This window comes from Catharus ustulatus, chromosome 6 (assembly GCF_009819885.2).
Source record: "Catharus ustulatus isolate bCatUst1 chromosome 6, bCatUst1.pri.v2, whole genome shotgun sequence".
Classification (NCBI taxonomy): Eukaryota; Metazoa; Chordata; class Aves; order Passeriformes; family Turdidae; genus Catharus; species Catharus ustulatus.
The window spans coordinates 46800886-46817302 of NC_046226.1; the positions used below are offsets into that span (position 1 = coordinate 46800886).

General features: G+C 39.6%; 1 protein-coding gene across 1 annotated transcript in view; it reads left to right on the plus strand.

The window, feature by feature from the left end:
• The first annotated feature begins 8188 nt into the window (after positions 1-8188).
• LOC116997702 (mucin-5AC-like) overlaps positions 8189-16417 on the plus strand; it is a 112002-nt gene continuing 103773 nt past the window's right edge. The window contains 2 exon segments of the mRNA XM_033062780.1: positions 8189-8256; positions 9504-9603. Coding sequence (XP_032918671.1) covers positions 8189-8256; positions 9504-9603 — 168 coding nt within the window.

Sequence of the window (16417 nt, forward strand, 5' to 3'; positions counted from 1 at the left end):
TAATATGCAGTTATGGAAATTAGCTAAGATTTTATTCTAAATGTTTGTAGAATAAACTGCATTTCAAAGAGGACTTGTTCTCCTGTTTCAGTGATGCTAATGGGGCAAAGTGGCTGATGTCTTTAATCCCACACTGATGTATAAACCAAGGTTATTACAAGACACTCTAGAGACAACTGATGCCTTTCAAAAGTCCTGCCTGAAGAAAATGCACATTTTTAAACCATAACTACATGTATCACTTCATTTCCCTTGGAGGGAATCAACAATCACTTCCACAGCTGCACTTCAGGCAGAGGCAGGACTTGGCTCAGGGCCACATTTCTGTTCTTCTCCCCAGTGGTCCCCAAATCTACTTTGGCTGTGACTCTGGGTCACTAGAGGAAGTCAAGGTGTTTTTTTCCTTCTTCACAGTGAGCAATATGTCAGGAGTGTAAAAGCATGCATCTTATATATACACTACAAAATGAATATATTTGCACACTTACTGGAAGTCCTTATCTCACTGGGGTGTTTTTATTATTTGCCAACATCAAGCTCTGATCTATGTGTTAGTTCAGTCTCACTACTGGTTACATGACTATGATTTGTGTTACAAATTAACTCCCAGTTAGTATGCCCAGTGGTACTGGTGACAGTATTTCATGTGGACAGGGATCAGAATGATCCAACAATACCTTGAGAGTACACAAGGAGGGCAGATGGTTCTGTTGTTTGTGCAATTTGTGACCTGGAAGAGAACTGAAGACTATGACTTTCTTAGTGTCCTGCAGCCCGCTGTGGAGGCTTTTTGAGAATTGTTTTGCAGGGAATGCTTTTGAACTGACCAAGTAGATATGATATGCATTATACTTTATCTTTCCATTTTTAAAGTGTTGCAGCTCTTGAGCCCCAAGGAATCTTTAACCTGCTTCTTTTTCATAATAAATCCTTCCAGCAGATGTCATGTTTCTTTGATGTGTACTGTTTCATCATGATGTTACTGATCTTAAAATTATGGGGATCCTGATATTGTTTGATTACAAGTTATGGAACCTCCAAATAATTCAATTAACTGTCTGTGAAATGCAGCTCCCTTGGAAGGCACAATTGCTTGACTGAGGCTCATGTACAAATTTCACATTAGTCCAGAAAACTGTTTTTATTGATACAAATCAAGCTCATAAATGCTTTTGCAATGTAAGGAACGGCACCAAAAAAACAGGACATTCCTTTCTTTCCTCCCTGCCTTTCCCTGAGGGGCAAGAGGTCGTTCTTGAGTGTTTTTGTCATCAGAATAGTAAGCAGACTCTGTAAGTAGTCATGTACACATTCATGCAAATCAACCAGCCAACCAACCCTGCAAATCAGTAATTGTCAGCAAGATGACTTAGCAGGAACAGGATCAGAAACCTTTCACATCTCTGCATTATCTTCGGGTGGGAGAAGGGAATAAACCACAATCGAATCATGCCAGCTGTCTTTAGATTTCTATTCTCTTGTCTGTTTCAGTGATGATGAGATTTTATACAGAAGTTGAAAATGGCATTGACTTAAAAGCATGCTTTCGTGCTCATTTTTGGCATGCATTTTGCTTTTCAAGCAAGTGAAATGCTTGAACCAAAGGCATATTTCCATCTCCGGGATGCTTTTGATCGTGTAAAATCTCACATGCTCCTTCTTCATTCCCAACACCTGGCACTCCATTTACTCACTCAATCCAGCATCTAACTGGTCTATGTGATACCACTTTGAGCCCTGATGGCCAGGTTTTAAAGAGAACTCTTTGGTTCTATGTTTGGAGGTGCAGAGTCTTACTTAGCTGCCAGCAAGGTAAAGGCTTTTTAATGAGAATTTCAGCTTCTTCAACTAGAGGACAGTCAGTAAATATTACAGAATCACAGAATATGCTGAGTTGGAAGGGACCCACAAGGATCATCAAATCCACCTCCTGGCCCTGCACAGGACATCCCTGGAGTCACACCATGTGCCTGAGACCATTGTCCAAATGCTTCTTGTGCTGTGTCAGGCTTGGTGCTGTGACCCTTCCCTGGGGAGCCTGTTTCAGTGCTCAGCCACTCTTTGGGTGAAGAACCTTTTTCTAATATCCAACCCAAACCTCCTCTGATGCAAATTCAGACCGTCCCCCCGGCTTCTGTCACTGGTCAGAGAAGAATTCAGTGCCTGTGCTTCCTCTTCCCCTCAAGAGGAAGTTATAACTGTAATGAGGTCTCCACTCAGTCTCCTCTTCTCCAGGCTGAACAGATCAAGTGCCTTCAGCCCCTACTCATACAACTTCCCCTCAAGGCCCTTCACTGTCTTTGTGGCCTTCATTTGGACCCTCTCTAACAGTTTAGTATCTTATATTGTGGTGACTGAAAGCATACACAGTACTCAATGGGTAAAACACCTCCTCACCCACCACAAAACCAAAAATCAGCCTGGAGGCTGTTTAATCAAGATGCTGACAAGCTGGCCCTTCTTGGTCAACCTGTACCTCTGCATGCAGCAGCAGCACTGCTGCTTGTCCAGAGCAAGCTGGACTGCAGCAGAATTCTGTGTGTCCTTCTTTAGGCTGTTCTCTCAAGCTCCCCACCAGAATGGGCAAAGTTAAACACAGGTGACCTTGGCTGAAGGAGCTTGATTTGACCATGATTCTGCTGCTGTTGCTGTGTGGCTGCTTCTCACGTGTGCAGGGTCAAGCCTTCATCTGTAGCCCAAGGCCATCTCTTCCGGTTACTGACTGGTCTCCGCAAGTCAAACATTTCCTTGGCGTAACTCAAGAAAAATCAATGGCATGACTCCAAGTACTGTTTATTCCTTTCGTGTGAATTCTTTACACCAGCATAAACTTCAATAGGGTAACCCCAGGAGAACCAGTGCTCAGCTGAGCCAGCTGGCCCAGGGCTCAGCTGGTTTCAGCCTGTAGCCATTCTTTCCTTATCATACGAGGATGGTACTCCCATCTCACTGAACAGTTCTGAGCTAGCACACCAGGAAGTACTGTCACATATTGCTAAAATAAATATTTGTCAGAGATACTGCCTCATGTCAGGTGAACAATTCCTAAGACACTTTATCATTTTACTGGTGTGCTCTGAGTCTGGGTTGCTGTTGTAAGATGAGCTCTGACTTGCCTATTGGTTTGAGGCTTGGAAAGGTCAGTTCACAACACTACTTTGATATATTTTAGTCAATTTTTTTTAATTTTTTTTTTTTTTTGCTTTTGCTACCAGTTATTGGCATTTGCAAGGAGGAGAAGAAAATTCAGGTTATACTCTGAATTTTTATTTGGGGAGAGGTGCTATTCTGTGACCTAATTCTCCACTGAGCGATCCGCTGGCTATGGAATCCGACCTGTAGTGTTATCTATGGTGTGCTTTATCGATATGAATCTATTCTGATATCTAGAATCTCAAACTGAGAACAAAGACTGTGAACTGTAAATGCCCTCTGATACAGAAGGGATTGTTTAAAAGAATGCTGCACCGACTTTGTTTCAGTGTACCAGTTTAACAATTGGAAAGTTGCAAGGTAAGCATGAAAAAATTTGTCTAAATATCACTCAGGAAAGTTATCTGATTAGTAATGAACCGGAAAAGGAAAGAATCTGGCAAATTCCATGGATCATCCTTTAGGTGAGGGGGAGAATAAAGATTGAGTGGTCTGAGAGTTGTGTTTGATTCTTCTACAGATTCCTGCATTCAAAGACATGTTCTTGGCCTTGTTTATATTTCCCTCCTGATCTAAGATAAGGACAAAGCTAGGCCTTTGTTTCTTTTATGTGATTGTTTCTGTTACATGATTGTAACACTTAAGTTCATAGAGCCTTCATGCAGCGATTGCTACTTACCCGGCATCCCAAACATCCTTTAGGAGAAAGAACTGTGACGATTTTCCAGAGACACGAAGACAAAGGTATCAGTTGTGAAAATCTTTCTTGTTTTTACACTTCAAAGGATCTGATTATTTAGTATCTTTAGGGCAACAATGGAGTCTCAGTTTACCTTGTACAAGGCCATTCTCACAGCCATTTAATCCTTTACAATCGAAAAGGCTCTCAGGAGAGCAGCGCTGGAGGCCTGCCTGCGTAACTGGCTTCTGTCAGGGCTAGGCCGCAGTTTGATTGTGAAGCCACAGAACATCGTAATTTCCTGAGAGCTTTACTTCTCTCTAAAAAAGGTGAAGGCTCAATTTCCATCAGTACTCTGTAAAGCTGTTTAATTGATTCTCCCTGGCTTTAATTTATTTTTTAAACTCAAATGCAATCTGTCCAGTGGCCTCCTGTAAGTGTGGATTGATATTCTGGTCACAGAGATCCCTGTTTCGCTTGAGCTTGGTTTCTCCAAAGGCCTGCTTTTAAACTATCCTCCTTGTTGGAAAGGAAATTATTTAACTGCAGATTCTCCAGAGCATCCAGTCCAGAAACCAAGAAAGACTGAGTAGGTAGGCAATGGTTCATCCCATTTAGATTAAAAAGTCTGTATAAATCAGGACTTGAAGCACTGTACTCTTTCTGTTTAGTTACTGAAAATTGCTGTGCATCTTACCTCAGCCCAGCCCTCCTCTGGAAATGTTCCTACCTCTCCTTCTTTTTATTTCCTAGCCTGAGGTAAGTATAGCCCTACCTCATCTAAATCCTTTAGGCAATGTAAGGATTTGATCCCAAATGCCGATGTTTTGTACTTGTGACATCAAGCACCAGATATTTGCCACAAATTCTGCCAACCCTGTACCCTACTTTGAACATCTCAACCAGCAGCACTTTCAGTGAAAAACTCTTTCACCCTGAATTTTGCTAAGGCTAATGCTGAGAACAGTTTCATAGCTTATTATGACTTCTTTGTAAAGGCCTTAATTTCACTAGCTTTTAACATTTATAGTAATTTTCTGAATTTTCCCTTTACTCCTTTTTTGGCATTTTAAATGTAGCCCTTAGAAATGGATCTCATTCTCAACCCTTACACTGAATGAGTCATATTTTGACCTACATTAATGTCCCTTAGCATGACTCCAACAAATCAAAGGGAGCTTAGAACTGGGCTAAATTAGCAGTGAAGTTAGTACCATCTCTATGTGTTATATTTATCAGTTATATTCAGTTTCAATGTATGAAGGTCTCTGACGAAGTGCAGAAACACTGTCGTGTTCCAGCTCTGAAATGGTTTCATGTTGCCACCTCTTCCTACACTGCTATTCAAAGAGAATCTTGAGACAAGTCAATTGCCACTCCTTTACAGCATCTTGACCTCACTTCTTTACATATCTAGACATTATTCTATATTGACTGATCTATTTCCTGTAATGCCGTAAAAACCTGGCTTAAAACCAGAGTTTAATCTGACCTGCAGTGAGCATTGTTCTATAAACAAAAGGCTACTAAAGTGCACTGTAGCTATACCAGCTGCCACTTTATGGCTTGGAATTAGCCTTTCCCCAAGGGCTATTTCTCTCAAGGACCAGTGCACAAACCTTAACATCCCCAAGCACCCCAATTTAGTTCTAGCATGCCTGCTTGAACTGTCTGTTTGGTTGTGATGATGTTTTCTCTTTCTTCCGACTTCAGTTTAGGCATGGACTACATTTCCTGGGTATGTGATATATGCCATAAATTCATCTTCCTTCGCTGTTGCTCCAAGAAAAAAATTAGGAATTGCTTTAATTCATCACGTTATTCCAAAATTAGTAGTTTGGAAAATCCTTCAGAGAATTCAAAGAATTTTTATAACCTGCAATACTGGTCTGTATGGGGAAGTTCTTGTCTGGAGTCTGTTTACTGAGAACCAGAATAGCTCCTGTAGCTCCTGTGGATGTTTCTTCTCTATCACCAAATAAATTGGACTGGACATCCCCCTAGAGATGCCAGTGCCTTTCCAGGAGCAAGTAATTGATTGGGTGATGTTTCTGTGTCCTGTGTTGTGGTGTTCACAGTAAATCATAATAATGACAATTATAGCCATTATAGAAGGAAAATCAGTTTCAAACACATTCTCATCCTACATCTACCCTTTCTTAATGGAATCATTATTCAGTGTGAAGGTTTCTGCCAGAAGGAGAAGCTATGCCTATTAATTGACCTTTCCCTCAAGCTCAATGACTTGAAAAACATCTGAAAAATAAACTCCAATCAAGGTGAAAAAAGTAAACAAAGCTTTCCCAACAGTGTCATATTTTGCATTCAGTGCAATGCTCACAAGTGTGCTTGACTTTCCTGACATGTTTTTTGTTAATAACTAAGGAATTAAGCTGGTTGCTTTTGATGTTGATTTTCACTGCAGAATATGACTCAGTGAAAGGAACTTCTTTGCAGCCTGGGCATTTTGTGGGATGGCATAGCACTTCTGATAACAAAATTGTCTGTTCTATAAAAATGAGTTGTTATTTTACCTGATGGACAGTTCTACAATATTGTGTAACATCATCCGTGCTTGTAGATACTGTGGGATTCCATAATACAGTTCAATTTCAATGCTTCTTTATAACTTTGAATTCCCTAGCTTCTAATAGCCTTGGGCCTGATTTTCTTCTACTTTCTATTTTATAAATATGTGATAATTCAGCAATTTTTTTTCTAATCACAACTTTTTATTGCAGCTTTAAAACTGAACTACTTTTTTTTTGTTTTTATTTTCCTCATAAGGGCTGCCTTGGCTGAGAAAGATTCTTCTAGCAAAATAATAAATAACAAAGTTTTTCATTATCATCAACAAAGATGAATTACTCTGTACCTGCTATTTGAACAAAATAGTCTGTTAATAATGCATGCAAGGGATTATTAGTAATTAAGAACTGTTTCTCCTTGTTCCTGCAGTCAAAACAAGGGAGCAAACATTGAAACATATAATCTTTGTTGCTAATGAATTCTGTCTGGACTGGCAGGTCCTGCTGCATCTGCACAGTTTTCTTTGAAAGAAAACTAAGTTATGTATCCAGTCTGTCATGCAACTCGAGCCCTGAGATGGGTCAGCACTGTGGTTAGAGTGGAATATATGCTCACATCAGCAGAATCTAAAAGTGAGAAAAGCCTTTGCTTTCTCTGAAAATCCCCATCTGACATTTGATACAAGAAGACATTGAAAGTGGTGTTATGATGTGTCAGAAATGTGGTGTGACAGGATCCCTAGGCAGCCAGTTCACTGAAGCGGAATATTTTTAAAGTAAAAAGGGCTCTCCCTTAAAATAAAAACAAAACCCACAAACAAACAAAAAAACCCCCACTTAAAAACCCCTTCCACCAGAAATCTTCCAGCTGGATTTACTAGAGTGCATAATAATCTGCAGCAGGATAACTTTTAGCGGGAGTGCAGAGCTCTGAGGTGAATGTGATTTTAAAAGGTTTGATTAAATAGGTCTCCTGTCAACTCTGTTCATGAAGAGTAGGAGCTTTCTTCCAGTCCAACCCTTGCTGGCACCTCTGATTTGCCAGCTCTTTTCAGGGTTCCTGGGAAGCCTCCTTGTGTCCCTCACCTCTGAAATCTAGCTTTGGGTCTGCCCTCAGCTGCAGGGAGCCCCTGCTCCTTCTCTCCCAGTCTACACTCCTGCTGCAGGCTCAGCTCCTATATTTCATACCCTTTCTGCATTTGCCCTCCCAAACCTTCCCCCAGATAAATCTGTGCAATTACTCTCAAGAAAGGAGCCATCTCCCTCCAGAGGCTTCAGGCTTCAATTCTCTTCAGGCTGCAAAAAGAACTGGGCAATTCCTAGTATCTCTGCAATCTTTGTGGTTAATTAATGGTGAGTTATCCTTGCAGAGAAGGACTGGAGGATACTGGGGGATGTAAACTTGGAAATGAGCTGGCAATGTGCCCTTGCAGCCCAGACAACTAACTGCATCCTGGGCTGCATCAAAAGAGATGTGACCAGCAGGCTGAGGGAGGTGATTCTCCCCACCACTCCATCCACTCTGGAGAGAGCCCACCTGGAGTGCTGCATCCTGCTCTGGAATCCCCAGCACAAGAAAGACACAGACCTGTTAGTTCCAGAGGGCTGGAGGTTGACAGGTGAGTTTGTTCAGTCTGGAGAAGACTCCAGGGACACCTCACAGCAACATTTCAATATATAAAGGAGGCTGATAAAAAAGGTATATAGAAAGACTTTTTACCAGGGACTGTAGAGACATGACAAGGGACAACAGTTTTAAATTGAAAGAAATTAGGTTTAAATTGTAGATAAAGAGATTTTTAATTTTTTTTTTTTTTTAATAGCGGTGATGAGACACAGAAACAAGTTACGGGAGGAAGTTGTGGATGCCCCATCACTGGCAGTGTTCAAAGTCAGGTGAGACAGCACTTTGAGTAACCTGGGGTGTGAAAAAATGTTTAGGCATAATTGCATCACTAGAAAATAAATGCTTTTACAAGTCTGTCTTTCCCCTTCAGTGATGTTGTTGCTACAGGGCTCACTACAAACACTGAGCACTTTTTACATAAATCCTGGTTTTCTTTGAGCATAAATTTACAATACTGTGTGAAAAAATAACCTTGGTCTGAAATTTTTGCAGTATTTTTAAATATGACAAATTGGCAAGGTGAAAAAAATCATAAAGTGTTTTTTTAAAAACTCTTTAATTTAGATTGCTATGCTGCTAAATTCAAAATATTTTTGGACTCTGGCTTTTGAAGAATACCAGGAGTATAGTAGGTATTCCAGAAATGAAACTTTATAAAGTGCCAGTTCATTCACTCTGGTAGGTCTTAATCTTTCCTTTACAATATCTAAAGATCAGAATTAAAACAATGAAGCTATTAACAGAACAAATTAAAAGTGTGTGTTATACCTAAAAGCACTGAAATGCTTTCTCATATTTTGATGGAGTTTTAGACTAAACTGCATCCACAAAGATTACATTTTAAGAACAAAAGCACCACAATTTGACCCTATTTTAATCCTAGGTTAACATTTTCTTGATTTACTGGAAATTATTTTTGGATTTAAGGGAAACATAGGAAAAAAATATTTTTAAGCCAGCTCTGAAGATAACATGATGGTCTTCCATTTAATTAAATATCAGGATATTTAGATTTATGAGAATTTGGTTTATAATCATTATGGGTATACTTACTATTCTTAAATCAACTTTTATTTCTGTTGATAGAATTTATGATTTCTTGAATATATTTTGATAACCATTTCCCCCTTTCTGCTTGCACCAGTCTGTTGTCCTCACATTGCTGTGATATTGTCAATACATTTACATCATCAGTTATTGAGCATAATAACTTTACATCAGTTTTAGCATAACATATACATATAGTGAGAAGGTATCACTCATCAAACACTGCTGATTGTGTTACCCCTTAAGTCTATTTGAAACAACACATTGTTGTTGCCAATGTTACTGCTTTTACTTAGGCCAATATAAGACAGAACAAAATTCACTGAAGTCAGTAGAACTCTAGTGAGACAAAAAAGAAATGGTGGAAGAGGGAGTTACTCTTTTGTTTGTAGTAAAGCTTTAGATTTGTAAGTACAACATCCGTTTGATTGTATATAAATCCTGTTATTTCATGTGTTTTGTATTACAGTGCTCCTAATTCTACTTACAGCCATAGTTCTTCTGTTATGTGCCTGTATGTTTGTAGAGAACCAAAAAGATCTGATGCTGACAGTTTTCTCAGAAGAAAGGTAAAGAGTCCATTTGCATATTTTTATGCACATATCATCTGTATCCAGAAAGTCAATACAAGAAGGGTGGAACAATCAACAGGTTTTACAGAGATATTTGCTTTGTATTCCTTAATCTGAAATAAGACATATTTTTAAGCCATAAATGTGTAAGGCTGTATAACAATTTTTCTTAGGAAATGGCAAAGGCAAAAAATCTATTTGGTTTAAGGTGGAGATCATTAATTTATGAGGGATTCTTTCTATATACCGGAAGGGAATCTGGTGATCTCAGAACTGTCTTCCATTTGGAGAATCATACTAAATTTCATGCATAGACCAGATGCATGAGGTTTAGTGGCATGAGTCAAGAGGCCACCTTGATACTTTCAGTGCACACTGAAGTCCATATTTGCTGTTTGAACAACATGTTCCTGACCGTTGGTGTATTTATGTCCAGAGAGCCAAATTAAACTTAGTCCTCTTGCTTTCAGTACATGATTTGACATAAATCATGACTGCAGAGGCATGTCCAGGACTTTTGCCAGACTGAGCACTTAACATAGTTTATGTCCTGAACCAGTGTTCCTTACTCAGCTCCCACACTGGGTTTTTAGCACTAGCTTTATAATCTCTGTTGTAATTACAGTAATGTTACCTAATATCCCCTTATCAAATCTGTGACTCTTTCTTCACCATGAATGTGGCAATCTCAAAGCCTGAAGTTAAATCAAGTAACCTGGCTTTTTTTTTTGCTATGTCTGGCAGGGATTTGTAGAGGCTTGTAAGACTGTCTCTGTTTCACGAATCACGTTTGAAATTCACTGTCACAAATTCAGACTCTCCTTGGTGTTCAGACTGCAGAGAAGTTGACTGCACCTCCTCTACCCTAGCTCAGTCACATTTTCTTCTCAGGATTACATACCCTCTGGGACCAAGTGTTGGTCCAGTGGTATTCTGCCATGTTTCGTGAGCTCCTGAAGGAAAACATTAGAGAAGCAAACTGCTGTGTGTCACTAGTGGTGATATTGCACTGAACAATGTTTACTTTCCAAAACCCATTTTCAATAGAAGTAATAAATCATTTAATTGCTTTCCACAAGTCTGCTGCAGCACAGCCAACCTCCTGCTTAACTGGCCAGACAGACTTCAGCAAACACTCTGCACAGGAGAGGTGAAAAGGGGCCCTAACATAATGGCAGAAGAAAATTTGTTTCTGTGTTGGCAAAAGCAACTATTTCTCCCTAAATCACATGCCAGTACAATGCAATCACCACGAAATACAGCATATTGTGCTGCTCTTAGGTTGTAGCATGGGAGTCTGAGTCCTCATTGTTCTTTCCCATATGCCAGTAAGCAGTAGTGTTTACTGTACAATTTCCGTGGGTTCAGCTTTTGTACCTAGTTAATTACAAGGAAGCAGCTACAATTCAAAGTCCCTGCATTTCTGAAAGCAGGACAAAACACTGCTGGAAAAAAGTTACATGTTCTGTGACTGAGCAAGAGCTTTTGAACAGCTTTAAAGGACTAGAATCTTCATTCTTTCTGTACATATCTAGCCCTGAGTCTTTTTCATCACACACCATTGAGTTTCACAACAAAGATGAACAAATGTGTGGGTTTGGTAAATTTGCAGTGTCAGTGTAAGTGACAGGAGCTGGGGAGCAGCAGATGATCTACAAGGGGTCTGGAGAAGTCCTGCAGCCTATTGCTTGGAAGTGGGAGATCACAGGGGCCAGCACTGCAAAAAAGGTAGGGATGCCAAAGGCTTTCAGTGTGTTCACTGGAGACGATAACAAAGCAGTAATGAGACAAACCCAGCTCTACTAGACAAGCACTGTTTTCCTGCAAAAATGACCCAGAATTAAAGAAACAACTTAGTTGCAAAGACAATGGACCCATCTCCTCCTTCTTAAATTGTAACTCAGGTTCACAAAACAGAAATGCTCCTGTACCGCACACTTTCTAAGGAAATAGGCTAAAACCAGCTGCACTCATGTTTTTTCCTCCTCATGTTAATAAAGATTCCGTGGTTTTTCAGAAGAATTTAGTTTCTTTTGATGAGTCATCAAAGGTGAGTTTCTGCAGAGGCAAGAGTTACAACAGTCGCTGAAGGGTTTAGCTCTGAACATATCAAATGCCCTGAGTGGTTAAGTATATGATAGTTTTTCAACTATTTTATGCCTTGGTTCTTAGTTTATTTTTTTGACTGAGCTAGTGAGCAAATATTGGCCTGTTAAAAAAGAAATGTTTCTGATATAAATTAGCATGGGAGCAATTCTCTTGTTTTTACTTTTGACTTAAATTTAAATTCTGGAAAATTAGGTTGTGAAACCACACCTCCCATTCTGCTGTCTCCATTTATACTGGTTGATTAGTGAACTTACAGAAAGCTTATCTCCTTATGAAAGTGAATTTGGATAAAGGGTGTGTGTATTAATTTAAACTGCTGCTTCTCATTGACTGGCTTCCTAGGATATTATTCTTATCTGGGAAGTGAGAGGTCTGTATACAAAACCACTTCTGAATAAGACACTCTTTACAGCTTCAGAAAGCTTTGTTTTCCTATTTGCCTTCATCTGCAAAGTACTGGGTCAGACAGGGTGTAATTCTGGAATGAGATGTTCAAAAGAGGCAGGAAGGGTTGGAAGACTAGGGCTGTGCTATTGGCCCTACACAACATCAATCACAAACCCACATCCTTTTTGATAACCCACAAGAGCTGATAATGGTTGAAACTATGTTTGCTGCTGTTAGGTCTCCATAGGCCTGTGAGTAATTTGCTGTCTCGGACAACATTTAAAATTCTGCCTCATTTGTGGCCAATATAGTATTTATGGTATTTTTCATAGTGCTGGAAGTGCTAACATCCTGGCATCCTGGATCTATTCCAGCATGCATACTTCCAGTATGCTTCCCCATGCTAGCCCTGTAGTTCCATCTCTTGTAGCCAAACCATTTGCTGCTTCTTGTTCTAAACTGCAAATAAATGCCGTGTTGTCAGCCTGTTGACTCACAGGGCAGGGCATTCTTACAGCTTGCACTGTTATTACACCTGTCTTGTAAAGAAAGCTTGTTATATCACACATGCACAAAACATTTTAGCTGTCACCATCTTTCCCTCATTCTTTTAACTATTCAAACATTTACCTAAGGAATGGTCATTTTCCATTCTTGGCCAACATGAGGTTTGGGGTTGGTTTTGTTTGTTTTATTTTTACTGGAAAAACAGTTTCCAGACTTTGGGGTTTTTTTAGAAATGTAGTTTGACTTCTTCCCTGACATTTTTTTCAGCATGGGTGGTTGACATTCTTCCTCTTTTTCCCATTTTCTGTCTTTTACATGTGATTAAAGGGGCCAGTAGGTACAACTAGCAAATTAATTCTTAGATCGGAAAAAAAATTTACACCAAGAATAGAAATCAATTAAATCTTGACACTGTGCCTGTGAGCATTGCCAATATTGACTACTTCTACTATCTACATTGGCTAAATGAAATAATAATAATAATGATAATAATGATAATAATAATAATAATAATAATGATCGTCATCATCATCATCATCATCATCGTCATCATCATCACTTCAAAGATCCTAAGAGATAAAAATATTGATAATTCCTCAGCATTCTCAGGGTTGTATTGATTGTGTGTTCTTATTCCCGTCGCTCAGAAAAATGGAGGCAGTGAAGGGACACATTCTATTTACCATGACTTTAGGCCATACATGGTGGAAAGCATTTCACTGTCCAGTGTCCAACAAATTCCTCCAAAGCACCTGTGTTTGATACTTCAGCAGAGGGAAGTCATATGAAGTTTGTATTGAGATGAGCCTTACAAGGGTGTCTAGTTTATTGAATCAAGAATTAAAAGGATGTTTATTAGTTCATCTACATGAAGATGTAGGAATAGTTTTTTTTAAATTGAGATATCTGGTCTAAGTTTCCAGGATATATAGTCTAATAATATTTGGCAGCAGTGTCAGCTTTTAAGAGTGTTTTTCTCAGGGTTGACCTCACATAAGTTTTTTGACAAAAATCAGCATGCACCTTCCTGCTTCACTCAAGACTGGGCAATGAGGCTTTTCTTCATATCTTTTGCACACCCAGATTGTCAACAGTAATAGCTAAACAGAACCACTGAAATACTAATTTTGTTCAGTAAGGACTCTCTTTTTCACCACTGTTTTTTTACTTGTTATCTTGAAAATCAAAGGAAATCAAAATTAACAAGACTGCCTGCAGCAGTGAAAATAAATGTAGAGTTCCCCTAGGAAAGCTGCCTAATGCTGCAGACTTCTCACATATTCATTTTGCTGGAAAAATCCAGAGCCATATTTAACAATAAAAAGGCACTGAAATGCAAAAGATTGGTAGGGAAGTTAATGTCCTTATGTTTTAAAGCATGATTTACAGGCAGAACTGTGATGTCGGATATATTTTCAGTTAAGATAGTGTATACACAGTACAATCCTTTTATTTCATAAGAGCATTAGGATTCTTGATGAAGAAAGGCTTTATTATAAATGCAACATATTATTATAATTATTAATATATTAACAATTGTAAGAATTATTGCAAAGGAAGTGAGCAATTTGTTCAAACAATATCATTTTATCATCTGTTCCTATCTATGCACAATATAAATGGGATTGAATCCAGTCCACAATGTCAAAGTCCAACTGAATTTCAATTACAGTGCATTAAGCAGGAAAGAAAGATAATTTGGGAAATGTGGGATGTTTGTACTTCACTTTCTTTGGCAAGACTCATTCCTGTATAATACATTCCTGACTCTCCCATTTTTGCAGTCAACATATGTGGGTCTTTTTCAGTGCCAGAAGCTCAATGTGCTTCTTACAAAACAAGGTTACATAATGCTCCTAACACATGTGTGCCAAGGGGAAACCCCCTTTATTCCATTACCTACAGCCTTTTAAAGCAAGTATTGGCATTTTTTCCATTCTACTGCATGTGGTTAATTTTTTAACCTGCTGCAAGTAGGGAAAAAAAAAGGCAGTCCAGTGTTTGCAATGAGTGTACCTGTCAAAGAATTAGGTGGTGCCCAGCCTGATGTATTTGGGCCCTACACTGAGGCCATTTACCTCTAAAATTCCCAGGTAGATGGAGATATTATTGCTAGCTTTATCCTTTGTCCCTAAATTACATGATCTTGGCACATCCTCTCTCCCAGAAGGAGTGAAAGAGCTCCACCACTGCTCTCTCATCACCACCCCCGGCATCACCATCTGCTCTCCATGATCTCCAGCCCAATGGGTGCTCTGGATTTACAGCTATCCCAGTCAGGTTTTGCTAAGACTTGTCAACACATTTCCTCTTTAAATAGCACAAAAATCTACATGGTGGGAAGAAGAGGAGGAGAGTGCACCCTGAATGAGTTTTCAAAAGCCTGATCTCCTTTCCCTGACCAGTTGGGAGGACTCTGAGAATAATTCCTGCATCTCGGCTGCCTTGTTTGCATGAGGCTGGAGTGTTTAATGGAGAGGAAAGGAAGGGAGGAAGTGGCAGCTGCAAACTGTTGAATATTTTCTGAGAACCTTCTTCCAGGCCATTGATTAATTTCTGGCAGCTCCAGGCATAAGCAATAGAAGCACTACCAGGAGTGCTGACCTTCTGAGAGTCCTGTAGGCCATCTTTATCCCTCACCAAATTACATCTGGCTATCAGCTTGACAACATGCATGGAGACTAATCTCCCACCTCTTTTTATATTTGGTACTTTAGAAGCCCCCCAGCCCAGGTGCCAGCAGATAGAAATTGCTGTGGAACTAAGTTAAGGCATGGACCTGCTGGCTGTACGCTGACTCACATCTTGTGGGACTTGTGGCTACTGGGAAACTTAAGGAATTTCTCCTGTCTAAACAGGTGTCTTCTTCCTTAGAGAGATGTGGATCAGGCAATGTGAGGAGGCCAGAGTAGGAAGAACAGAGGGGCAGGGACATGGTACTCCAGTTTGAGAGGGCTCATGTGTGGTGGGATGCCATGGGCCTTGTGTGACCTGGACTGGTCTGGCCAATCCTTCTGGGGTGTCATCAAAGTCCAGCTTCCTGGGGAACTAAAGGCTGTGCCTCTTCACTGCAGCAAGTACAGGATCTTTACTGCAGCTGATCTTTAATCATTGACCCACTGCCATCCAACTTAATTTTATTTGATCTTGATTGAGTCTTCTGAATGGACAGAATTTATTTGTTCTTGCTCTCTTCAGACATTCAGTATTATAAGACCTCTCACACATATCGGGAGATTTTTGTTCTGTTTTTGGAAAAATCTAGTGCTCCAAACTCTAGCCATTTTCATTCAGGAAAAGGAAAGTAAGTGAAAATTGGTTATCATTACATTTTAGTAATTGTTTAGTCTGATCTTAGACCAGTTGCTGACTGATAGTTCTTTATGCTGGACTCTTTTCAAATGAAACTTGTAGCTGCCCCTCCTTTCTTACTTAGTGGAAGCAGCAGGAGGTAAGAGAAGGAGGTAGAGAGAGATTTAAATCCGAACAAAAACCCTCATGTTGCATTTGCAGAGTAATTTTTCCATTTCTTAAAGGATCACAGCACACAGTTCTATGATTTCAAAACACAGAGTACCAGGAAGTTGATTACATTTTTACTGTTACCGTATCAGAGCTATTTGATGGCCCATGTCTGACCTAATAATTAAAAAACCCCTTTGTCAATGTGGTGCCTTTATAGATCATACAACCAAGTAAATTTCGGAAAAAAACCCCAACATTTTCCTTTAAAAACGTAATTACTGAGCTTCTAGCCCATCCCCTATTGATTGAGGTTTGTTCGAGTCATGGAGGGTTGGTCTTAAAC